Source organism: Micropterus dolomieu, linkage group LG14 (genome assembly GCF_021292245.1).
Source record: "Micropterus dolomieu isolate WLL.071019.BEF.003 ecotype Adirondacks linkage group LG14, ASM2129224v1, whole genome shotgun sequence".
Classification (NCBI taxonomy): Eukaryota; Metazoa; Chordata; class Actinopteri; order Centrarchiformes; family Centrarchidae; genus Micropterus; species Micropterus dolomieu.
The window spans coordinates 16,347,778-16,375,691 of NC_060163.1; the positions used below are offsets into that span (position 1 = coordinate 16,347,778).

At 42.1% G+C, this 27,914-nt stretch overlaps 2 protein-coding genes across 5 annotated transcripts; one reads left to right on the forward strand and one right to left on the reverse strand.

The window, feature by feature from the left end:
* The first annotated feature begins 190 nt into the window (after positions 1-190).
* Positions 191-24,677, forward strand: kat6b (K(lysine) acetyltransferase 6B). 4 transcript variants are annotated; one of them, XM_046068040.1, is made up of 17 exons: positions 191-450; positions 2,497-3,355; positions 7,184-7,292; positions 9,191-9,306; positions 9,534-9,615; positions 10,103-10,232; positions 11,224-12,185; positions 13,301-13,422; positions 14,012-14,124; positions 14,245-14,386; positions 14,523-14,684; positions 15,259-15,352; positions 17,898-18,129; positions 18,412-18,571; positions 18,995-19,270; positions 20,147-20,441; positions 20,569-24,677. In XM_046068040.1, the coding sequence occupies exons 2-17, from the start codon at positions 2,738-2,740 to the stop codon at positions 23,391-23,393; spliced, it is 6,438 nt and encodes a 2,145-aa protein (XP_045923996.1). In that variant the 5' UTR covers positions 191-450; positions 2,497-2,737; the 3' UTR covers positions 23,394-24,677. The 4 variants fall into 4 exon arrangements, with proteins under 4 accessions (XP_045923996.1, XP_045923994.1, XP_045923997.1 ...); XM_046068038.1 differs by having other exon boundaries at positions 191-426; XM_046068041.1 differs by having other exon boundaries at positions 194-426; positions 11,224-11,279.
* Positions 24,450-27,823, reverse strand: LOC123982501 (dual specificity phosphatase 29-like). The gene is made up of 4 exons (XM_046068049.1): positions 27,636-27,823; positions 27,336-27,559; positions 25,722-25,930; positions 24,450-24,521 (listed from the first exon to the last, which is right to left on the reverse strand). The coding sequence occupies exons 1-4, from the start codon at positions 27,815-27,817 to the stop codon at positions 24,450-24,452; spliced, it is 687 nt and encodes a 228-aa protein (XP_045924005.1). The 5' UTR covers positions 27,818-27,823.
* Between the last annotated feature and the right edge of the window lie 91 nt (positions 27,824-27,914).

Consider the following 27,914-nt stretch of genomic DNA (forward strand, 5'->3'; position numbering starts at 1 on the left):
TAGGCGTGTTGACATAAAAGTGTTATGTAGCCTGCCGAGACCAATCCACCAAACAGATGAAGTATAAAAAAAACGTTCCCCTTGGATCATCACTGGACATGTTGATAGAGGGGGGGGAAGTGAAATTGACAATATCATTGTAGGAGCGCACTAAAGGGGCGACGGTCCGCTCCACTACACTGAAGTAGGGATGTCTACAGTGGAAGAAGAAGAAGGGGGAGGGTACCACTTTGTCACAGGCTGCTATGTAGATTAACCTTTCAATTAGTTGTTATCAGGTCCTCTCCATGTCTCGGCGCAAGCTTTTCAGCCTTCGTTTTAAGAAAACAAATCCCACGAAATCGCTCGGATATGTCGCCACACATTTATCCATCGACGTTTCCCCGATAATGAAGAGGAGTATCCGAGGGGGGGAAACTTGAAGAGGTAAACTACCAGCAAATATTTACGGTAGCCTGTGCTCTCGGTTTTTCTTCTTGTTTCATACTAGTTCTGTTCATCCTTGCATGAAACTTGCCGTTAATTTGTTGTGCCTTGGGCGACAGATTACATTGCTAGGTCGGGTTTGTGTAACCTGGATGTGAAAATCCAAGCTGGCTGTGTATCATTTCCCAATAAAATATGGAAAACGAGAGCGGAGCTGAAGCCGAGAGATGGGAGCTAAAGAAACTAGCGATACATAATTGAGAAGCAGTGATGAAGGAGCTAACTCTCCCGGCAGTCGTGTTAACTTGTATTCCCCCCTGAACATCTTTTTTCTCTCCGGGGCTCACTATGTCCCCTCATTGGAGATATTTGATAGTTAATGGTGATAAAGAGGTCATGCCATCATTGCACAGCGCAACAGAGGACGTTAATAATGTCGCTGGCAGACGTGGAGCCAGCAGAAAACCTACTTTGTAGCTCAGCGGATCGTTTATTCATCGCCCCCAATTTAACGTCACATAGTTTAAATGTTAAATATCGTGAAAATTACGGCTCCTCTCGGGGAAATAATGAAAAGGGAGGAAGATAAAGAGGGGTAAAGGCGATAGCTTAGACACATTTAGCCTGCAGGAGTCTTAAAAAGGCTACCTAGTATTTATTTTATTTTTATAATTTTTTGAAAAATTAAATGTGTTCCACTTTAAATCGGCGCTTGAGACTTTGCAGGTTTTATGCAAACAAATGATAGATTTAACAAACAGCCAATTAAAGTCTAAAATGTCCCAAATCACTTTCAAGTGTAACCAACTGTTTCAAGGAGGAATCTAAGTAAAGGTGGGCCGGTGCTAAACGCTTTGCAAATGAGGTTAAATAATTATGTAATTTGATTGTTATTAAGACAGTTTATGCCTGATATAGTGTATTTATAACTTTATAACATCCTGTCGCTGCGGTTAGAGCTGTAAGTTGAAATATCATGAGTGTTAGCGGTAAATGATATCAATACATCACTGAAGGCACCTTAAGAGGCGGGTCAATTGAGTGAAGTGACAGATCATACAGCCAGTGCCGTGCCTCTTAGAGTGAGCTCATACATAAAGATTGACATGTGCTTTATCAAACCAGAAATCGGATCTTGTCTTTACAGCCAATATTGAAGTTGCTAGGGAGGGCACATTAGTGTAGGTAAGGTTTAATGAGACTCCATTGGATTGTAATCAGCGTCATGTCGGATTCATGTAAACTACAACATTGTAACAAAATGGCGACTGTTTAGGTGACATCAGTAATGCTGGCAACACTGTCATTTATCTGCTCAACTCAGCGGAACACAACTCTAGGTTTGTTACGTAGTTATTACCGGTTTCTTCCTTCTTTAAACGGCTCGGTGGTTATTTGAAGACGTCCTCAAATGTCTGACGGCAGCTGTCAGGAAGTGAGCATTGATTATAGCTGCATCTGTCATTAACGCCCGCGCTGATCAGTTTGTCGTCGCGGTCGTCGAGCTGTCAAAAGTCGCGTGCAGACAAGTAACGGTTAAACTTTACCTATGATCGCTCTTTTTGTGTGCTTTTAGTCACTTCGTGTGCTTTAGTTAGACCAAGAAATGTTACGGTGACATTTTGGAAATTACGTGCTGCAGAAATAAATTTTAACTTCTATGGGTTTTTTTCATGTCGGAAAGGAATCTGAAACCGAAAATATGTATCTGTCAAGGAGGCTATTTATACTTTCCTAGAACTCGGTAGAAGTTTCTAGCTACCTGCCATAGTGGAAAAACTTACTACTTTTACAAAATAATCGCTTTTTAAATTTACATCTGGTATGGTGTGTGGATTATTGTGTCAGACTATGGATTAAGTCCCTCGAATTTCTTTAGCAACCATGACAGCTCCTGCATCTGTTTATATCCATCTCTTCCTCATGTTTTAACACATCTTAAAAGTCCTGCATTCCTCTATCATAGTCTATCTACAATATGCTATGAGCTAATCTATACACTGTGAATAAAAGGAAGAGGTTGTAATTTTCAAATGAATCTGACCAATTTCTATTTATTTTTTCGTATAGATTTGATCTGGGATTGAATAAATAAAGCTTCAGGTCATCTGGTAACTGCCATTGTGGAATTTACTCGTGCCAACTTTTCCTCAAGTTCAATGTCACTTATCCAGGATTGAGAAGAAATATGTGGATGCACACGTGGAACATACCTTTTTGACCTTGTTAAGGATGTGGATGTACCCAGTGTTCATCAGCAGAAAGGGGGAATCTGTATGGATCACGTTTTTGTGAGATTTATTGTTCAACCATGGTAAAACTTGCAAACCCTCTGTACACGGAGTGGATTCTTGAAGCAATACAGAAAATCAAAAGGCAAAAGCAGAGGCCCTCAGAGGAGAGAATTTGTCATGCTGTGGCCACCTCGCATGGACTGGACAAGAAGACCGTCCTTGAGCAGTTGGAATTAAGTGTTCATGATGGCTCCATTCTCAAGGTTACAAATAAGGGGAGTGCCTCCTACAAGGACCCAGGAAATCCCGGGAGAGTTGGATCAATCCCGCCTGCAAATGCATCTGTGCCATCGAAGGAATCTATATGGAATTCAAGCGATCTGCGCCATATTGATTGGAATAAAATACTTAAGAGGGCCATCGAGGGCCTGGATGATACCCATGGCTCCTCGCTAAAGAATATCGAGAGGTATCTGAGGAACCAGGATGACCTCACAAACATTGTTGATAACCCTGCCTTCCGGCAGAGGTTACGGCTGGCGGCCAAGCGGTCAGTTAACAACGGCAGGTTGTTAAAAAATGGCCCGCGGTATAAGCTCAGCCATGGCAGTGTGGAGGGAAGGGTCTCCAGGTGTCCAAGTGCTTCCCCCTTGGTCCTGTCATCAGTGACGCTCCTCCCTCATGAGCGAGACCAGGTACACACAACTTGGCCTCTGCATTCTCACTTTTTCACCTCATGCTTATTACCCTGGACTTTGGTCTGCTATATGATGCTGTTACCCTAAAGGGACATCCCAGTCATCACACTAGTAAAATCCCAGCCAAAATATTGTTGTTATTGACGTGTCACTGATTTCAACCATCTTACCCAGCTCTAGAATGTAGTAAAGCTTTGTTTTCAAAGAACTAAGGACTATTTTGGAACTCAAATGGGGGTACCCCCGTGATATTATTACCGAGAAGGAACGGTAAAAGTTTGAGTGGAATTTTCTCAATAGGAATTTTACAATTGTGGTCTTAATCTTTGGGACTTAAGCTTGGCAGGTCAGAAACAACGCCATCTAGAGTGTGTCCCTTTGGGCCAGTGTTGCTGTTGGTCTCCATAATAAGAGAGCTTGGATAATCAGAAAGTCATGCTGACAGTGTGTGGTAGGCAGTCTGCTGTAGGCTTCCCACTGGTTATGTAACTCTAGCCTAATGACCTTAAGGGATTGGATGTGGCTGGCTGTCTTGTGAGTAGCAAAGCATTAGTAAACAGATATGGAATATGTTATTGGTCATTTACAAGGGCATGAGCATAAACTAGTCTTCACAAATGGTGCTGAGAAGTGGCAGCTGAAGTATGTGTGGTAGGACAGAATATTTTCAGACTACACGCTGCTGTTATGACCTTTGTGCTAACTGAGATGCCCCAGAGAGGAAATAAAACCATATAAACAAACTTCCAGGTTGCATAGTTTCTGCTGCCTTTGACACCTCAGGGTGGTTTATAGTTTCGCAGATATTGTGTCTCTATTACTGTAGATTTTGGTACATTGCAAGACATTGTCAAGCACAGAAGGGTGTTTCATGGAAAATAGTTTTCGTAGTGTGGCCCTAAAGTGCAGCGTACAGTCATCTAGGTAGTTTTTTGTGAAGGCTTTTTGCAGCTTGTGTGTTGAGGCTTATCAAGATGAAGTGTGGTCTAATAGTTTATGCACAAGTTATGCAGCTGAAGTGGCTAGCAGCATCAGGCTATAGAGATGTCACCCTGCTCCCCACCAGTTTCACAGTGAATAATCAGGAAGCGACACCTTGATACTGCAGCCACAACTGTGACTGTGTCTGTGGTCGGGCCAAAAGTGAAACTGAGAACTGTTTAGAGACACAGTGTCCTGCGATGGTTCTCATAGCTGAGGAAGGCCTGCTGTTTTCCATTTGGAACATTTCAACCTATTGCTCCCGGCCTGATGACATCACCTAGCCAAGTCCAGTTTTACCGTTCACTTCAAAGGATGAGACAGCTCTGCCTGTTCAGTTGTTGAAGCACGAGTGTGTGTGTTGAGAATACTTTGAGGTAAAAAAGAGCAGTCTTGGTTAAGAGTTTATTAGATTCTGAAGAGACTCTGGCAGGAACAAAGGCAAGGAATGAGAGTTTTTTTTTTCCCCTGCTGCGTTATGCAACCACTTGAGCTCTCTCTCTCGCTCTCTCTCTCTACCAGCAGTTTTCTAATAGGACCCCACCCCCTCACTCAGGACAGCCTGCTCTTTTGAAGCAGCATAATTTCCTGTAATGTACTTAATTTAGAATCCCCAAGTAAATCATCAGCATCTCTTCAGCTGTGTTTGTTTCTCTATTTTTGCGTGTTTGTGCTGTGCAGATTGCAAATTGCTATTGGTTTTAATCACCAGGCCTAAGAATATTCCTGATGGAAATTAATTCTCCAGTTCCTGGATTAGACTTCATAGCTCAGTCAGTGGAGACTGTGTTATGAAGTGAAGACTTATTAAAAAAAGCTCTGAGCATTTCATCAGCAGTATGCACAGACTGCATATTAGCACTGATGTCTTATTAATTTCAATCTCTTTATGTTAATTTTGCTTGTATCTATACTTCTCTTCTAGACATCATATTTATGATGTTCATTAGCCCTAAATCTGAGTTTTAAGGCTCAAGAATAGTTTACTCAGTGATCACTTATTTTAGTTGGCCTCTACAGGCACCATAATACAATTTCTACATGAACAAGAAGTAATAAAACGTAAGTAATCAAAACACTGAGGCCTTATTTTCAGATGCCTTTGGCTGCATCTTTTAGCAGTGATAACGTAAAATGGCTTGTGATCAAGGACAAAAGCTAACATTTCTCCACTTATCTCCGCTCTGAGCAAATGTGATTTGAACTTTGATGAGCCATAAATTGACAGACTTTGTGCAGCCCAATTAACAAAACATTGGGTTTATATGTAGGGCTGTTTTCATTACTGACTTGTCTTTTAAGAGTATTAGTTTGTATGTGTCTGAAAATAGTAGTAGTAAAAAGTTCTCACAGCTAAAGGTGTCGTCTTCAATTTGGTTGTTTTGTCCGACCAATAGTCTAAAACCCAAATATATTAAATTGACAATGATATAAAAACAGAGAAATCATCACGTTGAAATCAGTGATTATCTCTGAGCCACAGTGTTATACATCCTACAGGTGTAGCTTCATCACACAGTAGCATTTCAGTGTTTTTATGTCCATAATCACAGCTGTGTGAGCAGGAGTCAGCTTCTAATGCCAGTGCCTGCTTTCAAATATTGACCTGGCAGGTTGGAAAATAGAGTAATCATTGATGTGGCAGTAAACTGCATCCTCTCACCGTAACAACTAATTGATACAACAGCCAGGAACAATGACCAAATCCCCACAATATCCTTTCCTGCATATCCCCCCTGGGGTTCATTTGGTGTGCTGTGACAGCCAAGTTGAACGGACGCTTCTGTTTTATGTTTGTTGACGGATACAGAAAAGAAAAAGAACAGCATAGCTCTCTTAATTTGACTGTAGGTCAGGACCGATAGAGATTCGGAGGTTGCACATTTTGTTGAGGTCAGGATGCTGATCTGCGTCATAGAAACCAGGAACTAATTATGGGCATCCCAAGAGTGCCCTTCAAAGCTCCAGTCAATTGATGAGGCCTTAGTGTGTAAACTGATGATGAGGTTGGTTATTTATGGTCACACCCTGTGAGTGTTATTTTCTGTTAAGAACTTCCACTTAAGCGTGGAACGAGATGGCAGCATGTTTGATGCTCCTCTAGAGGCTTGTGTATATGATCTCATATTTTGAGGGGCACCTTATGAAAGCCATATTATGTCAGTCTGAGTCTAGTCTGGTCATGATTTCAGCCAAAGATGGGTTACATTTTGAGTGGTTGTTTTACAAAGAGTCTTCCCAGGTTTCCTCTTGTGAAGTCCGCCTCACTTCATTCTGAGTGATCAATAGGGAAATCCTCTTAAACCTAGAGCTCATATTTTACTTCTTCTGAACTTAACCGTAAACCCTTAAATGAGTGTTTGTTCTGAGACTTGCAACATTTACAGTGGATCACGGCAGTAACAATGAGAGCATGTTTTATTATTGAGGTAATTTGATTACATGCTGGTTAATCCTTTCAGACTGGAGTGCAAGCTTTAAGAATTGGATTAAGCCCTTAAACTATGATTACTAAGATCACTTACCCATTCAGATGTAGCCTAATGGATAAAGGAGGTGGATCTCAAACGCAGAATATCTCTGAGGATGAGATTTCATTTATTATTCATTTCTACTCTTTGAGAAGTCAACTCGTTTTTTTTTTTCATTCTCTAAGCTCATGCTCACATTTTTGTGGCTACTTCATTAAAGCACACACTGGTTTTCATCGTCTTGCTTTAACCAACAATATGTCTCTACAGTGATCTCAAGAAAAGATAAAACAGACTTTCAAGCACTTCATACCGCAGCCGGTACCCGTTTCTATTTTTTAAACAGTTTGTCTCTGTTTGTGTTCCCACCCAGCTCCGGGTTGACCCCATCCCAATATGCAGTTTCTGTCTTGGAACGAAAGAGTCAAATCGGGACAAGCGGCCAGAAGAGCTGCTGTCCTGTGCAGACTGTGGGAGCAGTGGTAAGTCGCCTTGTGCAACGCTTCAGTTTGTGCATGTTCCCACAAGCCATAACATACTGTAGTCTGGAAAAATCTGTTAGCCTTGTATGTTGGCAAAGGTTCACAAGCAACAGTGTGAATGTATATGAGGAATAGAGGTGGGCGATGTGTTTACAATCATTAGCACAATATTTAGAATAATAGTTATTCGATATGTCACAATATGGCAAATACTATGTATATACATATGTGTGTGTGCAAAATCACATGTAAAATATTAAAACTTGTATTAAGTCAGATGAAAAATATTCAAATATTAAATCAAAATCCTGCTAGTTTTTAACTTGAAATTTGCTTACAATTATTATTATTTTACATTTTGCTGCTAAAGATACAACATTAAATCATATCATAATGCTGTGAAAGATGGTGATAATATTGAATTATTGTCTAGTCCGAATGAGAAATGGTAACTTGGTAGCAGTAGCAAGAAAGGGTGGGGGACATGGATAACATTTTCTGTCAAGGTATCTATCGGGATGGGCAATAAAACAATTATGATAATTATCGCGATATAATGTTCCTCAAAAACAATATAACAAATGTATCTTTAACTTTCACTCAGGAGAAAAAAACAGCCTTTGAAAGAAATAATGATTTGACATTTATCGTGATAATTATCAATATTGAATGATATGAAATGTTTTATCGTGATAACATTTCTGGCCATATCGCCCAGCCCTACGCTGTCATGTTTATTTTATATCACAATAGAGTTATAAATGTAAGTATTTTGTTGCTATAGAGTTATAGCATGATATAGTGCATTTTCTGGTAATTCAGCCAAATGTTTATATAAATAAATGAAAATGCCTGTTTGTTGCCTAAAATACCTGAAAACCATTGCACTTAATCACATTTATGCAAAAAATCCTGCAAATCCAATATTTCCATCAAGTATTCTTACCTTCGTATAAAGGTTATAGAAAAATCTGTGATTGTTGACAAATCCCTCAATTTACAGTGTACTATCATATCAGCCAACCCTGTTAGCAGCAGTTCTCAGCATCGGTTAGGCAGATGTCACATTCTTGCTCCACATTTTTCACTTCCCTTCAAGAGATTTAATGGAAGAACAATGTTCAAATTGAGTGGCTGAAGGGATCCAAATTGCTTGCAACCCTCAGTGGGCTCAAGAAGGGCAGATGCTCCATAAGTGGCCGTTAGAATCTGAAATCACCCAAGTCATTTTTGCTCAATTCAGATTCTTCTTATAGAGCGCGCCAGGCACAGCGGATCAAAGATCAACCCATTCCCTGCTGCAGATGGGTGGCATTTCCTTTACTGTTCTTTTGTTCCAGACAAAAATGCTAACCCCCCCCCCCCCCTAAAATTACCTCTGCCAAGGAGTCATTTATGTTTGAACAATTATTTTAAATGCCGTAAGGAATTGTTCTCCTGGTGACATTTTTATAGCTCAAATTTGACTAAGTAGCGTTGAGGTGGTTTTCATTAACCGCTCGTAGTGTACACAAATTGTGCTCTCACTGTAAAACAGCTGTTTTACAACCATGAGAGGGAGCCGGGTGAGTGAGAAGGCAAGCTTTTACATGACTTTCATGGATCGGCTTCCATTAGAATGAGTGCTGCTACTGTTTCTGCCTCATTAAGATCAAATTATCTGTAATTAGCGGCTCAGATGTTTGATCATACTGTTTTTAGCCACAACTTGTGGCAAGGGGGAGGGGGGGTGGGTGTTGCGGACATACAGGCTCACCATTGTTTTTGATGATGTAATATGTTAATAATTAACCTTACTCTGTGAATAAATGGAAAGCCTTGTCTCTAGCTCTGTGACACATTCAATGCTGTTAAAAAAAATGTGTTATGCTAATATGAATTTTCGATTGCTTCTGAAGGGCATCCATCATGTCTGAAGTTTTCCCCCGAATTAACCTCAAATGTGAAGAGATTACGATGGCAGTGTATTGAATGCAAAACCTGCAGCTCCTGTCGAATACAGGGGAAAAATGCTGTAAGTATTATGTTGCGTATATCTTAACACACACCGTATTCAGTGTTGTTGGCTTGGAGGTAGATCTCATTTTGTGCATCCCTCAGGATTTGTTGGTTTTCCCTCCGATTTGTAAAGCCTCTCTTGTGCACAATTGGGCTTATTTTGCCGGAAGACTTTAAATGACAGGGATTGTTACATGTATGCAACAGGGACATCCCTTACACATGCCTGCTGTTCCCTTTCAGGATGAGATGCTATTCTGCGATTCATGTGATCGGGGCTTTCACATGGAATGCTGCGACCCGCCGCTTTCAAGAATGCCAAAAGGTGAGGTGTTTACACTGTCTGGCTTCTCTGTTTCCCTCTCTGCTGTCATTTCAAAGCCTTTTCTTCACAGACGGCCGTTTGGGGCTGTCACTCAGCACACAGAGAGGCAGCGGTGGCTTATTAGGAGCTTTGCATGCATATCAAATTATTTCAGCATCCCCGGGGAGATTTGCTATCTCTGGATTACAGTAGTGACCCTACAGCGAGGCTTGTAATGATGGCGCACATACTGTAGTAGGACATTTGGCAGGCAATTCATACAAGTCACATAGCTTTGCTCAACAAGCTGACACAAAGTCTATTTCACTGGACAGAATTGACCCAATGTTTTTCTTATGGATTTTCGCTTTGTGCTGAGTAATTGATTGTCATTGTGAGCTGGCGGGATTCTCGCTATTAAAGGAAATGTTTCAGATGAATGTACTGTATGTCCTCTGAATTGATGAACCCACCCAAACGGTACTCTCGTTGTTTGGATACCCTCCAGGAACCTGGATCTGCCAAGTCTGCAGGCCGAAGGAGAATGGGAAGAAACTGCTGCACAAGAAAGCCGATCAGATCAAACGTCGATATGCAAAGCCAATTGGAAGGCCCAGAAATAAGCTCAAACAAAGAATGTGAGTGTGCAATAATCTGAATATTAGCAGTTTGGATTTGTTAAGGGAAATTCCTATTGGTAATAATAAACATTGTATTCTCGAGTTAATTGCTAAGATCTGACAACATGGTGTCGAAAAGAAGTTAAACAAAGCCCCATGTTAGCCTAGCGGTAAAAGTTTCTGGTTCAACTTTGACCTTCCTACCGTTATTGTGTGTGATGTTGCCCGTTTCTAGATCCGAGTAATTGCTGTGGTATCAATGTTACCATACCAGATAAAGATTGTGGTCAAAACTACTAAAATAAAACCCAGACTATAATAAACTGGAATTATTCTTCACAGAGAATAAGAACACACCAAGCAAGCAATAAGTAAACACAAACAACAGTGAAATCTTCTCTTCGCATCAAAAAGAATTAGTGTTTATCGTTTTGTTGGATGCAAAATTTGTTGATTGCTCCCAAAAAACACTTGTTACTCATGCAGTGATAAAGAATAAAATAATTTAGAGATCTGTTCAGTGTGCAAGATGTACTCAGATCCACAAAATGTAATCAAAGCATCAAAAGTCAAAGTACTCATTATTCACAGCTGTATATTACTATACATTACATTGTTAGATTAATATAATTGATGCATGAATGTGTAAGCAGCTCTTTAATGTCGTAGCTGTTTGAGGTGAAGTTGACGTTTAACAACTTTGTATATTGTTGGTAGGTTAATTTATAACATTGTGTCATATTTTAGGAGTTGATCATGCGTTGTATGTAAAGTCTAGAAACTGTACATGTCAGATAAATGCAATGGCGAAAAGTGAAGAAGTAATAGCCGAGTATAAAGTAGCTTCAAATCTACATGTAACATTATAAAGTTATTAAAAGGTTAGTACAAGTACCTTAATATTTTACTTAAGAACAGTACTTGAGTAAATGCACTAAGTTACATTCCACTTCTGGCAGTGAGATCTGACTTTCTACAATAGAAAAATTTGTTTTTCATGTTTTCGCAGGTCTGTAACCAGTGGTGACGGCTCCATGGTAGCACTTGGAGGAAGGGGGTCACCTGGTAGGGGTCAAAAGATTACCGTCTGTTCCACACCTTCATCTGGTCATGCTGCATCTGTGACGGACGCCAGAGACAGATTGGCTGTTGCAGACCCTTGTTGTGCGGTCGACGCCAACCAATTCACCACTTCCACCCCCACCACCACTCCCCCCCTCACGCCCACCTCCACCCCAGCTACACTCACCGTTAACAAGAAAACCAAAGGGCTTATCGATGGGCTTTCCAAATTCTTTACCCCTTCCCCCGTGGGCCGTCGCTCGCGAGCTGTAACCGTAAAGTCAACCGCCAAACAGTTAAGCTGTAGAGACAAGGGTCCGCCCAAACTGTCCAAGCCACCAGAGCCATTTGCCTTTGTTGCTGACGCCACTCAAAAGATAACCCTCTCGTCTTCTGCACTTCCTCCCGCTCCCACATTGCCGGGACTTAGCCCTCCCACACAGGTGTCCAGCAGCTCCACCTCTGCTAACTCGCCCCAAAGCTCCTCCAGCCAGTCTAGTGTTCCTTCCCTGAGTAGTCTCTGCAATAGCAGCCAACTTAAGGGACTATTTGACGGACTCTCTCACATTTATACTACTCAGGGACAATCGCGGAAAAAGAGACTACCTTGCTACGCGCCGCCTAAGCGCATGCAACATAAGCTGGATTCCCCCCATGCGTCCAAAGCGGGGCCCCAGCGCCTTGGAAAGAATGAGTTTAATAAAAATAGGTTACTCTCCACATCTGCTGGGCCGGGCCGACCCAGAGGACACCCGTTTAAGATGGTCAGTCATTTCAAACGTAACCCCTTCCTTAGAAAGCACAGGACACTAGGCAGGCTGAGGTATAAAGTGAGCCCTCAGAAGGGAGCCCCCTCACCAGGAAAGGGAGACTTGACAGATGGAAGAATTAAGCCTGAGAATAATCATGGTAAGCAAGGCTCGAAACTTCAGCCAAGACCTGCGTCTCCACACCTTTAAGCTTCTTCTTTATTTATTTTTTAGCTTGACACTCGCAGTTATTATTTTTTTCTCCAGACTAGAGCTGATCTTTTCTTTAAGAAGACACCCTCAACATTCTAACAGACTACTAATCTTCTGCCTAATTTGAATTATTTTAGTTTCTTAACCCAGTTTCGTTGCGTTTTGACTTGGCTGCGGAGTTTACGTGGCTTCCATCCTCTCGCCCGTTGGCTTTTTGTCATAGTGCATGGCCCACTAACTCCCTCATGTTGCTCCTTGCTCTGTCCTTGACCCTCTGCAGTAGTGTGCACATTGTGATCACTACCTAGTAGAGGCTGTAGTCACATCAGCGTTCTTCCTCATCCCACCCTCACTCTTGAAATCTCTGACTCCACTCAACATCACTTCCAGCGGTCATTAGACACATACAACCCAGTGATTCACCCAGCCAAGTTGACTCAGAACTGACATGATGATTATAGCCAGAAGTGCAGTAACCCTCACATTTCACTGTCTCCAGGAGTGAAGTCACAGTTTAAAAAAATAACACATAGGAAAAACAAATGGATATATGTTTCAAGCTGTTCTAAACAATATACTGCACAAACACTACTCACCCCAACAGTACATTTTCATAAATATCTTAATGACACATCACGTCCACTTGTAATGGGTTTTTGTTTTGGTGGTTAAGTCATGGTGTTGATGTCTTTCATAAAATTACTGCCTGCTTTCCAACATCAGTTGCTTTTCATGTCGACACTCGCTCCCTTCACTGCATCTGCTTCTCCATTCATGGGAAACTGTCTTGGAGGATGACTAAGCACATGAAAGCGGTTACGCAATTAGAGTGATTTAGTTTCACTTCATTACATTAGGGATTTTCATATAAACATGCAAAGATGATACATTATGAAATTCCTCAGAGACACGGCCTCAGACAGGCTCAGCAGCAGCACTCACAGTATAAGCACATTTGCATAGAATGCATTTATGAGATTATTCAGCCACGGCTGCTTCAAACCTAGCCGGTGTTGATGCGCTATCTGATGTGTTGATGTTGTGTTATTGTGCCTGTAACAGGCCACAGCGAGGAGCTCCGTGTGAAGCAGGAGGCCCACGCCGACTTTGCGGCCATGTCCAGAGACCACGTCACAGAGGATGACATTGAGACATTCACACATGTCCAGGACCTCACCATGCAGGTGAGAAACAGGGCCTTAAGAGTTTGTAACTTTATTTTTATTGATATTTATAGATTTGAGAATATCTCTTATACATCTTATAGGCATATGTATGTGTGTGTGTGTGTGTGTGTGTGTATATATATATATATGTACACACACACACACACACACACACACACACACACACACAAAGTCGAATCTTTAGTATTTTACATATTGTTCAAATCATATTTGTAAGTTTAAGTCTAGTAAAGATAAAGTTTATTTATGTGAGAATTGTATCTCAGCTTTGCGATATGTAGTCTTTGAGGTTTCAACATCCCATATTTTTTGAATATATCACTATTCTAATAGCGAGTGGATCAGAAGCTTGCCCAGATGTCAGCAGGGATTTAAAGATTATATGTTATTTAAGTATTAAAGATCTTACTAGTGACAGATTTTGGACAGATTTCATATATCTTTCATTTAGACATGAGGACTGTGAACCACAATCTTGATTTGAGAAATTTGTCACAATACCATTTTATGGACTGGTGATTAGAGAGAAGATTGAATTATCTGGGTCACCACAGATATCCATTTGCTTTATGAAATCTTTTCACAGAGAACTGGATCTCTGATGAACACAGACTCCATGCGTTGCCCTGCCATCATTGAATTTGGGAAGTATGAAATTCAAACCTGGTACTCGTCGCCTTACCCACCTGAATATTCAAGGTAATGCTTTTACAAGACAATTTAATGCCAATTCCTTTGTTACTTGAGTTACATTTAATTTCATTGTCCTTTTAAAAAACAAACTCTACAAACCGCAGCTCTCCCTTTTGTCTTTGTCAGATTACAAAAGCTTTATCTGTGCGAGTTCTGTCTGAAGTACATGAGAAGCAAAAACATTCTCCAGAGACACACAAAGAAGTGTGGCTGGTTCCACCCGCCAGCCAATGAAATCTACAGAAAGGACGACCTTTCCGTATTTGAGGTCAGCTTCCCTTTACAGCAATAAAGCAATAACTGTATGCTGCATGAGATTCCACTGAATGGGTTCTGGGAGGAGGAGGGGGAAAAATGGGAACTGTTTGAACAGTGTCCTCTTGCTCTTTTTATTCCGTGTTTAGGTTGATGGAAATGTCAGCAAACTATTCTGCCAAAACCTCTGCCTGTTAGCCAAGCTTTTCCTGGATCACAAGACCTTGTATTATGATGTGGAGCCTTTCCTCTTCTACATACTTACAAAGAATGATGAGAAAGGCTGTCATCTTGTGGGCTATTTCTCCAAGGTAAGTATTACAGAGTGATTATATGGGAAACGAAGGAATACCACACATCATTTTTTTTAATGATGGTACTGACACAGTAGGACTTACTGTAATTTGTCCATTTTTGTAACTTGGATTTAACTTTGAGTCGATTATTCGATTAGTCAAGCGAAAATGCCAAACATTCATTGGTTCCGGCTTCTTATGTTTCTTTTGTCTGTTTTACATCATTGTAAATTGATTATCCTTAGCTTTTGGTTTGTACAAAAAAAGCTATTTTAATATGAGGTTTTGGGCTCTTCCAAACTGCGATGCACATTTTTCACTATTATCTGACATTTTATAACTGCAATGATTAGTCAAATAATCAAAAAGAAAATTTACAGTTTTACCAACAAAAAGATAATTATCATTTGTTGTAGCAATAATAGAGAATAGTAGAGAGTGATACTTTTTAGAGAAAGCTCTTTACCCTGTGTGTGTATGTGGCGTGCGTGTGCATGTGCACAGCTTTAGACAAGGACAATGGCAGGTGCAGTAAATTGCCAGCTTCAGCAGAGCTCTGACATACTTGATCTGTTTCTCCTTCCCTCAGGAAAAGCTTTGCCAGCAGAAGTACAATGTCTCCTGCATAATGATCATGCCTCAGTACCAAAGGCAAGGATTTGGAAGGTTCCTTATTGATTTCAGTAAGTTCCTTAATGCTTTTTTAGACCACCTAACTGAGGTTGTGTTTATTTTTTCATTGGTCCTAACAAACACTTTTAGATTAAGGGGTGGATTTGTAGCTTGTGGCAAGGTGCTGTTATTTGGTTAAGGCTTTGAAGTAGCCTAATCAAGAGCATTCATGTACAGTGCTTAGGCAATCACAGAAGATTAGGAGTGAGAAACATTATATTCTGACTGCATACATTATTTGATGGCCAATAGGATTTCACCTAATCATCGCCTGAAGAGATTTTTTTTTATAGAAAATGGCCCCATTTCTCTCTCCTTGACTTGTGATGAGGTGTAGATACTGCTTTTATGTTTTAGTCCAGTAAATGCAGCGCATACAATATTTAAAGCCTTGCGGTCCACTTATGAAAACAGTTGCTGCCTTGAGTGGATTTCTGTGTTTATGCAGGCAGTTTTTTTGTCGTTATAGGCGTTTTATTGTTTTCAAGAGTTGTCTCTTTGCAGAGTTTGTGTGTGATGAAGAGAAGGAAAAGGAGCAAGTGCTGGGTGGGCGGGCGCTAATGGAGCATTTGATTTCCTGTTCACTTTGGGAGCCATTGAGACACAGAGATGCAAGAGGATCTGTGATATTGAGAGTGTTCTGATAACAAAGACAGGGATTAAGGGAGATTGAACACAGCTGAGTTCTGAGCTCTTTGAAGGCTTTATTGGAAAATGTAGCTTAGAAGCTGGAAGTTGTTTAGATTAAGATTTTCTGTTATATTGGATAGTATTACGAACATTTTGTCTCAGGTAGCTCTGAGAGCTAAGCGTTAGTGGGTGTCTGTGTGAAAAATGTTCTCTTTCAAATCATAATTCAAAGGACGCAGAGTAACTCTTTTGTATTGGTTTATTAATGCTAATATACTAAAATGACATGGAATGAAATATGACTGTTTTCAATTAATTTATTTGAATATTCATCGCTAAGTGTTTGTTATCACAGGCTCCTCTTCTTAGCTTTAGTAATGAATATTGTCATGATTACTGGAATATTATGTGTTCACTGTTTGGTGATTAGATTTGCTTGTTTGGTTCTCGGTAGTGGGTGCACATTAAAAGGCATTAATTAATTTCATGCCGCTCATAATGGATGACCCTTGACAGGGCCGCTATAAAACTAATTACACACAGATACATATTAGTATTAGGTTTTTTTCTTGTTCGTTATCTCTCCTAAGTGCAGTCTCTTGTGAGCAATGACATCCAGCTGCTTCTCTGTTTCGCTCTGTCGCTTTGTTTCCTCTTTACTCCCCTCTTTCAACCTCCTTTGTTGCCCTTGCCAGCATGCATCATCGCTTCTGACAGAGGTTGAATATTTGCACTTATTTGTATTTGTTCTGTGAAACTGCAAGTATACATTTGTTATTATAATTATTTTCTTTCTTATTTTACTCACGCTGTGGCAACGTAAAGGTCTATTTCCCATGCCAATAAAGCCCCATTGAATTGAAGGAAATTGAACTGATTGCCTGCCCTCCCTTTATCTATTTAAAGCAGTGGTTCTTAAACTTTTCACGTCAAGGACACTTAAACTGACACAAATTAGACACAGACCTCCATTTGATAAGATTTTGTCCCAGGGTCGCCCATCTGATAGGATTTTTGCTTTAAGATGTTATATTACAGAAAATATATGAAACCCATAACCAAAATAGTCATACATTCTCTCATTGTGTAACTTATGGATGAAAATAAATTGTTCCCCTTTTTGATATGGACCACCTGCTCTCTGAGAGCCACTTAGAGCCAGTGAGAACCACTGATTTAAAGTAGGTTGGGCAATATGACGGTATATACTGTGTGCCAGCAGAGATGTGTCCGCCAGTAGAGATTCGGCAATACCGTTTCTATCGCGGGAGCCATCCCTTAGTGCTGTATATTTCGGCTAGGCTAAAGTGGCAAATCAGGGCTTGTTTCTCACGTGATCTCGCAATTCTCATGTGATCTTGCAAATCCAGTTGCATCACAAGTTAACATGATTTGGGCAGCAGGACAGCTTACCACGTTCTCACATGACGCGACTGCGAGGGTTGGTGACAGTAATGCACCTCTAAGCTGGTTACCGCAGTAGAAGAAGAGAGTGACAAGAAAACATGGAGGAGGAGAGTGACATTGTAAATAGAGGGGAGGAGGCACTGCAACTAACACAAGATGAGGGAGAAGAACGTGTTACTAAAAGGGATGCGAAAGTTTAAAATAAAAGAAGAAAATAATCAAATGCAATGAAGGATGGTTATTTTAAACTGTTTCTTAATTGAATTTACAGAACAAATACTGTGTCATGATATATACCGTTACTGTGATATAAAATTACATATACCGCGATAGAAGATTTTGGCCATATTGCCCACCACTAATTTGAAAGTGGAATCCCAACAACCCAACCAACCCTTACATTAATATGTATTCCAAAAGGGAGGGAACTTAGGGACTGACTTGCAATCTGAAATGACCCAGCAGCAGCCTCTAGCTTGACTAAAGCATTTTGTTTTTGTTTGATTCTTGTCTTTTTAGGTTACCTTCTCACCAGGCAAGAAGGACAAGCTGGCTCCCCGGAGAAGCCGCTGTCAGATCTGGGTCGCTTATCCTACCTGGCATATTGGAAAAGTGTCATACTGGAGTACCTTTATAAGCACCCAGATAAACACATCAGTGTTAAAGGAATAAGCAGGGCCACTGGGATGTGTCCACATGACATCGCCGCTACTCTCCAGCAGCTCGGCATGATTGACAGACAGGATGGCAGGTCAGTTTCCGAGCCGCAGTCTCCTTCAGCCTTTGCTGCCGCTTCTGTATGCTGTCTGACTTATCCAGGCCAGTGGGTATTTTTAACAGCGTATCCATTAATGCCGCTGAATATTGACAGAAGTAAGTCAGGTTAAGCACCCCCAAGGACACGGTGCACCTGCTGTCCCAAAGAGCTTGTCTTTGTGCGCGTATTTAACCACACATCACCTTCTGTGTACCCTGACTAGTGCTTCACTCTTTTGTGGACATGAACTCATCGGCTTTTCTTACTTTGACCTAGGATTGTGTTGATCAGAAGAGAGCGATTGATTCAGAGGCACATGGAGAGCCTGAGGGCTAACCCTCGACGAAATGAGGTGGACCCCGACGCCCTGCGCTGGACACCTTCCACGACTCTCAACGCCGTCCTGTCTGAGGAGGAGAGGGAGGCAGAGATGGATGTAGGTTTCCTTGTTCAATCAGGAGGCACTAGTTATTTGTTTACACTTGCTTACAGTGCTATTATTGGATGTTTGTTAGCTGGAGAGTTCAAATAGAGGCCATTAATAGGAAAAGCATTCTCACTGTCAGCAGGCATCTAATGTTGTGCAAAATTGCCCTAAATCAGTTCACTTCATAATTGATAGTGCTGAATATTCCATGAAATGCAATCTTTCCACGGTTGCTTAACGGAAATGTTTCCTCCATGACGGGCAGACATCCAATCAGGAGGCTGTTCTTATTATCAGGAGAAACCTGCAGTGATTCATTTGTCATGATGTTAATTCCAATCTCTTGTTTTCCCATTAGCCTCATTGCTCAGATGTTGGATCTGTGCGTGCGCCTTTCCCAGAGATAATGCGTCTTGTCTGTTTAATTACCAGGCTGAGCGGCTGAAGGAGCAGGCCAGTTGCTGGGAGAAGGAGGAGAGAGAGGGCTCCATGATGACTCACGGTAGCAGGCAACCTCTCACGAAGGTCCACTGTAAGATACCCTACAGGACCTACGAACGCCGCCCTGCACTGTCCTGGACCAGGCGCTTCCAGCCATCGGAGGATGTGAGCGACGACGAAGCTGATGATGATGACGACAACGATGACTCCGATGGCTCACCGCCCATCCTAACAAAAGCCCATGCAATGCTTGCAGCCAAGAGAAAGGTGACTTTTATTGTTTGTTGATGTGAATCATGTTTCTTTTGTATCACCACAAGTCGGCTTTTTCCCCTAGGGGGATTATCTAAATGATTATCTGGAGTTATATTCTAGGACAAAGTGGAATTGAATGTATATCATTAGATATTTTCCTTCATTAGGGACTGTGTTGTGTACTCTGGTGGGATGGAAAGGTTTTATAAATATTCATGAATTCAGTGGAGGGTTCAGTGGTTTCCTCCTGTCTTCTGGAGCCTCCCTGTGTGCCTGCAGCTGTAGATAATAGATTGTGTTTTCACTGCTGGTGTCGAGACTGTGTAGGCTAAACCTTGTACTATTGTCAATGGTCATGGTTAATTTACTGCCCTACTCTGTGCTTCTCACATCTGTTCTGTCTATATGGCACTGCCCCCTTGTGCTGGAGATAATATTACAGCTGGGGTGCGTGATGTCAGGGAGACCTTTTCAACCGTAACAGTATGGATACTCGAAAAGGACGACACTGGCTGCTGGAGTTTATTTAGTGCATTAGTTACAGTATTGATTTCACATTCTTCTTGTGAAGGATTTCGGAGAGCAGAGCGGTTGAGTCCTAGGCAGCCGGTGGGAAACAACTGGAGAATGTAAAATATAGACTGTGGTTTCTGCTTACTCTGCCTGTCTCATTTGTGGTTTTCCACACCAGGCTGCATTGCTCAAACATTTAGTCTCAGAGTGCGGTTTTAACATTTTACATTTAGCACAAAAGCCTGAATGAATTTCTGCCATATCCTCATGGAGGTCATCCACCTAGTACCCTAGTTTTCAGTCTTTACAAAACTGCTACTCTGGTGGAGGTTTTTATTCTGTTTTCATTGGGATTTTCTTTTATTTGTATTTCAGAGAACCATTGTGCTCAAGAAGAGAGGGCGTAAAAGAAAGAGAATAAACAGCAGTGTAACAACAGAAACCATCTCTGAGACGACAGAGGTGCTGAACGAGCCGTTCGATAACTCAGAGGATGAGCGTCCTATGCCCCTGCTGGAGCGCACCTGCAGAGTGGGCGAGATGGAGGAAGAAGAGGAGGAGGAGGAGGAACAGAAGGACAAGACACCGATTACACCAATAAAACGCCGGAGAGGTCGTCCAAGGCTGGAGAAGAATGCACACAAAGACAAACTTGAACACTGGAATGAAGGTATTTGCAATTTGGCTGCTGAAAAAAAAAAATCTGTTCTACATTATTTCTCATAAAATAGTTTTAAAGCAGATTGTTAAATGTCTCTCTGGCAAAACAGTAAAGTATTTTTTCTTTTTTTCTGTAGGACCTGACGCCCTCTCTAAGAGACCCAGCAGACCCCGTCCAGTGAAACGGAAGAAGGGCTGGCCAAAAGGAGTGAAACGTGGCCCTCCTAAATGGAGGCTAAAGAATGAACGAAAGATGGGCTTCAAGCTCAACCTCTACACACCTCCTGAAACCCCAATGGAGGCAGAGCAGCACCATATTCAGACTGAAGAAGCGAAAGGGGGCCCAGACCAGGATATTGTCAGCGCAGACGAGAGCAGCAAAGCGGACAGAGACGCGGCAAGTCCAGGTTTAATGCTAGAGAGGCTCCCCTCTGATTCCCCAAGTCCTGCTGATCATGGCTCCCAGAAGTCGAGCTCCCCTGAAGGTTCACCAGTGGCTTCTCCAGTGTGTTCACCTGCTGCCTCTCCTGGTGCCATGTCCCCAAGGCCTGAGGACAGGGGTGAATCCCAAGAACCAGCTGAAGAAGACCAACCAGAGAGTGAACATGGGCAGGACTCCCCAGCCAAAGATGTAGAACACAACACAGTGGGTTCTGTATCACTGGCGAATGACAATGAAGAAGATGAGGAGGAGGACAGGCAGCAGACTCAAATAGAGGATCAGGATGCAGATGACGAAGATGATAGTCACAGCAAAACAGCAGAACCTGAGAGCAGCAAAGCAGTGTTGGAACAGAGTTCGAAAGAAATACCAGAGTGCACCCCTGCTTTTTTAGATCCAAAAGAAGACAATGACTCTGAGTTGAGTCAGCAGGTTTCTACAGTACCATGTGGTGAAGACAAACCAGCTACTGCTGCAGAAAGCATCCAGGAGGCAGAGACAGGAACGACAGTAGCAACACCACCGCCTGAAGCAGTAGCAGTTGCTTCAGTAGCTGCTGTAGACTCTGATAATCCTGTAGACTCTGAGTCAGAGGAGGAGAGCACATCCAGTCCCTGTCCAGATCACCCACTTCCTCAGCCTGCAGAGAGGCCAACACTCAGTTCCATGCTGAGGGAGGATCCCCCAATCTGCACAGAGATTGACTCAGAGACAGCCCAAGCTGTTCAGTCCCTGACGCGGGAGACTGAACAGGAGAGTGTTTTCCAGGAGTGTGTGGAGAACCAGGAGCCATGCAGGACCCTGCAGACCTACGCTCACGTGGCCCAGAGCCCCCAGCTCACCTCGCTGGATGACTGCCCCCAGTCGGACCACAGCAGTCCCCTTTCTTCAGCGCAATCCCATCCCAGCCAGTCGGTACGCTCTGTTAACAGCCCGGCTGTCTCCATCCTCGAGAGCGGCTACACTCAGATCAGCCCTGACCACAGTGCCATCTCAGTGCCCTCGCTCCACAACATGGAGACAAGCCCCATGATGGATGTGCCATCGGTGTCAGATCACTCGCAGCAGGTGGTGGACAGCGGCTTCAGTGATCTGGGCAGCATCGAGAGCACCACCGAGAACTACGACAACCCCAGCAGCTATGACTCCACCATAGGGGGCAGCATCTGTGGGGCAGGCCCCTCCCAGAACAGCTGCTCCTATGGCAGCATCCCCCCAAGTGGCCTGGCCCAGAGCAGCTGTGCCGTGAGCCAGCAAATGGCTGCCGTCAACCCCGGCAGCTGCGGGATGATTCAGCAGAACAGCCTGAGCTCGCCGCCGCACTGCAACGTCAAGTCGCCGCAGGGCTGTGTGGTGGTCGAGAGGCCTCCCAGCAACAGCCAGCACAGTCAACACAGCCAGCGCAGCCAACACAGTCAACACAACTCCCACAGCAGGCACGGCCCACACAATCAGCACAGCCAACACAATCAGCACGGTCCTCACAATCAGCTAAGCCAGCACAGTCAACACAATGCCCACAACCAGCATAGTCACCACCACAATCACCACCTGCAGCACAATCAGCTCAGCCAGCACAATCAGCACGCTCAGCATAGCCTTCACAATCAACATAGTCAGCACAGCCAGCAGCAGCCCATGGCACAGTGTGCCATCCCCACCAACTTCGCCACCACCATGCAGCTGGCAGACATTCCTGAATCTGGCAACCCAAACTTCACCCTCTATGAGAGGATCAACCACCAGGGGGAGTATGGCAGCGGGCACTACTCTCAGTCGTCTGGCCTCAGTCTGGCCAAATTGCAGCAGTTCACCAACACGTTCATAGAGCACCCTCACTCGCTGCCTTTCAACCACTCGGCCTCACACCCCATCACATCTTATGCAAACACCTCTTCGTTGTCATCTCAGCACTCCAGCCTGGTCTCCTTGTCCCAGACCCCACATCGAGTCCCCAACTCACAGGTGCAGGCCACCATGACCCCGCCTCCGAATCTCAGCTCCCCGCCGCCCATGATGCTACAGCGTAACATGGGCATCCCGCCCTCGCAGCGGATCCAGCCCCAAATGGCCTCCAAGAGTCACATCTCTGCGCGCTCCAAGTCGGCCCCGCTGTCACACCACCAGCAGCAGATGTACGCCCGGCCGCCACAGGCTGTGGCCATGCAGGCGCCCTCCAGGACGTTGGCCGCCATGCCGCGCATGAACATGAGCGTGAACATCATGCCGGCACCAGCCTACAACGTCAACTCCATGAATATGTCCTCCCTAAACGCCATGAATGGTTACAGCATGAGCCAGCCCATGATGAACAGTGGCTACCATGGCAACCATGCCTATATGAACCAGTCACCCCAGTACTCTATGCAGATGGGCATGATGGGAACACAGCCATACCCCCAGCAGCCCATGCAAGCTCCACCACATGGCAACATGGTGTACACTCCAGCTGGTCACCATGGTTACATGAACACAGGCATGTCCAAGCAGTCCCTGAAAGGGCCCTTCATGAGGCGGTAACTTGCCGCAGGTCTGAGCTGTTTCTTCTCACGTGCATTTGCTGTTTAAAGATGCACTGATCTGGCCTTTTCCTTTTTTTTTTTTTTTTTTTTGGTGTTTTTGTTTATTACTTAAAAACCAGCAGCAGCACTTGGAAAGAATGCAAACATTTTCATCAATGAGTAAACTTTGAAGCTAATGTTAAAAAGTATTTTTATTTCTCCAGATGGGAAGCCTTACAACATTACGATGAAAATCTATTTAATTAGTGTTAATGTCTCTGATGCGTCTTCACAGCAGGCGGGTTCAGTGCTCAGAGGTAGAGATCTCATCAGTGGTCTTGCAGTCGTGTAGCAGCCTCAAATGAAGCCATGTAATGTGCCTGCTACAAGTGGAGTTGGTGGCTGTTTGAACCTGTTCAGTGTACCTGTCTAACAGTGCTGACAATTAGTTTGTACTATACTCATGCCTTTGTATATTTAAATTATTGTACTTATTTTGTAAAGTGAAAACTAGCATGCTTCAGTCTCTGTTAGTGACAGTGCATTGAGTAGTACTGTACAAGTGTTGTGCTTAATAGCAAGCCATTTTAAAGATATCTGGCCTTTATTAGGTTTCCCTCCACAGGGAGAAAGATGAAACTATATTTTGTTAATTCTAATAATGTAAAAAAAATGTAAACTTAGTCCTGTTTTCTGTTCGGTTTGAGAGGTTTATTGCTATGTATGTATAATTCTGAAGTCTTTTGTAACAGATCTCCTTGAGGCAGCTTTCTGTTTAATAAAGCAGACTGATTTCTGTCAAAATAACAAAGCATATCTCAGTGTTTGTACCCTGAAAATTCTAAAACATTTCAAAATGTCCAGAAGTGTGGCAGAATTTAAAAGAACTAAATGATTATAACGATGAATAACAATAAAGAAAATATAAATTTAGTCCAAAGTTGATATTTTACATAATGCCTTTAAAGCTACGTTTTCATTCCATCTGTAGATTTGTTTTCTATCTTTATAAAATGTTGGATTTATATTTTACCGAAGTGTAGAAGAATAGAGCCTGTGAATAGACCAAACTAAGCTAATGGATTGCATGTAAAACGCAACTTGTACTTGTGTTTTTGTTTATATTGCTCTTTTGTAGCCTTTGTACCTGTACAGAGTTGCTGGTAAGAACGGGGGAAATACCTGGCTATGTGCACAAAAATCGGACAGAATGACCTTCTTGTATTTATGACTTTTCTCCTTTTGTCAGTTACTTAAAATGCTGTACATTTTAGCATAAGAATAAATTATGATTGACCATGTACTTGATTGTTCTCCTTTAATTTGAAACTCTAGCCTGAGGCCTGTCACAGAATGAGAATGCAATTATAGATTTTGAATTCGTGGTAATCCAGGTGGCTGTTTTCTGGGCAAAATAGTATTTAAAAAAAAAAAAAAGAAAAGGAAACTTTACTTGGACTTGACTGCTCTGAGACTTCACCTTCTAAAAACATGACTTGACATGAAACTTAAAAGCAAAAACTTTTACTTCTCAGGTTTGTACTTGGCAAATTTACAGAAAAGTAAAAACAAAAACAAATGGAACAACAACGGGCACGCATTGCATGGCCACACATATTGAATATTTAATTATTAGGCCTCTACTACAAGCAATTGGTCTGTTATGAAAAAATATGGTTGACACATCTTTAAAGGGGAAAATGTTCAGCATTCAGAGATCTGAAATACTTTCATCTTAACTTGCAATTTGCATATTTAGACTTGTGATATAACTTGGATTTGTCTCAAATTACTTGAGACACTGAGCTGTAATATACATGAGACTTGACTTGGACTTGTATCAAGTTACGTGGGGTTTGTTTGAGTTGTTGTGATAGACCTGAGACTTGACTAGAACTTGTCTCGTGATACTTGTGACTTTGACTTGTCCTGAATGACTTCTGATGTGACTTGGATTTGTCTTGCATGACCAGACACTTTTAATAGTCCCCAATGACTTGAAACTTAGCTTGGACTTGTCTTCAGTGACTTGAATCCTGGCTTGAGACTAACTGTGATAAACATGAGACTTTAATTAAATTTGTCACAAATTACTTGAGACTCAACTTGGACTTGTCTTAAATGACTTGCGACTTGCTGTGATAGTCTTGGTACTTGACTAGGACTTGTACCGAATTACTTGGGGTTTGAGTTGCTGTGATAGACCTGAAACTTGACTTGAACTTGTCTCATGTTACTTGTGACTTAGACTTGTCCTGAATGACTTTTGATGTGACTTAGATTTGTCTTACATGACAAGAGACTTTTAATTGTCCCTGATGACTTGAGACTTGACCTGGGCCTCAACTTGCTCTGTAGAGTCTTTCCTTTTCTCCAGGAGGTGCATGTCCAGCTCTTGCAGCTGTTTCAGGAAGCCCCAGTTGGGGATGATGCGCCTTCGTTTTTTCACATGTTCGATGGCGTCAACCACCGTCATCTTCTCACAGATCATGAGGTAGGCGAGGAAAAGTGTGGCGGACCGACTCCTTCCCATTACACAGTGCACCAGCAGTTTATCTGGAGATACAGAAATCACACAATTGGAATAACTATGCTCAGTTGAACCTCTTGGAAACAAACACACCTAAAATAACATACCCAAAATGAATCATCAAAACCTCCTCAACTATTAGGCCTAGATGCATAATTCTGGTCTCCTTTGATAGGTCAGAAGCGAAGGAATATGAGTAATTTTTCTATTAAAGAGTAAATGGAAATGCAATAAAGGAAAATATATTTTTATCTTCGCCTGGTATAAAATCTATATTTTAATAGCTACATCACCATCAAAACCATCATCCTATAGATTATAATGTCACTGACTATCTTCTAATACACCTGGAATACAACTGTAAAACAATCAAAAAAAAATAAATCAAAAATACACCAGGCAAATGTCCATGTTTTGGCCATATTTACTGTTTATATGTTCACTTTTATTGGGAGTTTTCTTCAAAATACTATTTCTGTCCATACAACCACATTCCAAATAACATAAAGCTTCCAAAACATTGAAATACTGATATATTGATCAACATTCCTATGACCAAAAGCACTCCTCTGCTCTACAGGCCCACTACATCCTACAGGGCTCTTTCTCTTTGTATTGCGCAGACGAATCTTTTCATATATATTCTATATATATATATATTCTATATATATATATTATAAAAGTTAATTTAGCTGCTTGGTGTTTGATTTGTGTTTGGTGTGGATAAAAATGGTTGGTTTGAGATTCGGAAAATCAATTGTTGGGCAGGTCCATGCTGAACTTAATCAATTTATAGGGTCAGTTCACCTAAACAACAACAAAACATGTTCCATTTCCTATTAGTTTTATTAACTCCATTCAGTATGTTTTCTGAGATTTCTGCCACAAAACTCAAAACATTTGTGGTCCTCAAAGAATATAAAACTTTCCCGAAACAATGTCTTAGATAATCCACAGACCTCACTGAAAAAGTCTGTATACAATCCCCAGATACCAGGACATTGTTCGTGAAAAATATACACTCATGTTGGGTTTTTCAAACGTAGGCTTTCATTACTTTGAGCTCCACAAATGAACATTTCTTTCATACCATTATACAAGGATTGTGGCTGAAGTTTAATGGTGAATATCTCAAAACCTGGACACCTACAAGCAACACCTTTTGCCACCAACTCAGTAACCATGGCGGTGAATCTGATTTCAATTGTTCTCACTCAAAGCTCTGAAGAATTACATTTCAAAGACAACATTTTTTCAATGCTTTCAAGCCCTACAAACAAAATGACCGTCATCGCCCTACATTCTCAGGTGGTTGGTGGTGGATGTTTATGTACAAATATCTCAATGCCTTGTCATTAAAATCAAAACTATCAAGACCAAGTCCTTTCTGTGATGTGGCTGAAATGACCCTTTAACCATGTGTCATCTTACTCTGGGGATTGCTCAGTGTTTCTTCTATAAATCGGGCAGCAGAGAAGAAATACTGGCTGAGGTCAAAGGCTGTGACGTCTTCTGCTGCGACGCCATAGTAGACAATGTCCATGTCACTGTAGTAACCCGATCCGGTGTCCACGTTGTTCCATGTCCCCTCTGCTGCATTCAAAATGTGCGTAATCCCCAACCTCTTCAGATTATACTTGTTCTTTGCAGTCTCCCTGCAAGAAGAATTATTATTTTAATCCTCTATTATTTTATTCTGTTTAGTAATGTAATAGTTTTCATTTTACTTACTCGTCCCCGATGTAGACATTAGGCCAGACCTCGTTGACATGAGTGTAAGCCACACTCCCACGGTTTAGGATTTTCTCCAGCTCATAGCCCCCAGGTGTGACATATTCATCCACTGGACTGGATTCCTCTGCTGCCTTTGTAACATTTATCTTAGTGCCAGTCTTTGAGTTGCGAGAAGCCATTTTCTCACTGTGGCTTCCTTTCACACATGATTTATTAGCTTAAGGGGGGGAAAGAAATGCCACACTTTATTTTTTGTTTCCTTTCCACTTTCCTCGC

Coding starts and splice junctions, on each gene's coding strand:
- kat6b (XM_046068040.1), top strand. CDS start 2,738: ATGGTAAAACTTGCAAACCCTCTGTACACGGAGTGGATTCTTGAAGCA. Junction 12,186..13,300: donor TAAGCCTGAGAATAATCATG/GTAAGCAAGGCT, acceptor TGCCTGTAACAG/GCCACAGCGAGGAGCTCCGT. Junction 18,572..18,994: donor AGAGGGAGGCAGAGATGGAT/GTAGGTTTCCTT, acceptor TTTAATTACCAG/GCTGAGCGGCTGAAGGAGCA.
- LOC123982501 (XM_046068049.1), bottom strand. CDS start 27,817: ATGGCTTCTCGCAACTCAAAGACTGGCACTAAGATAAATGTTACAAAG. Junction 27,560..27,635: donor AATGTCTACATCGGGGACGA/GTAAGTAAAATG, acceptor TTCTTCTTGCAG/GGAGACTGCAAAGAACAAGT. Junction 24,522..25,721: donor GGAAAGACTCTACAGAGCAA/GTTGAGGCCCAG, acceptor AACTCTGTACAG/GTACAAAGGCTACAAAAGAG.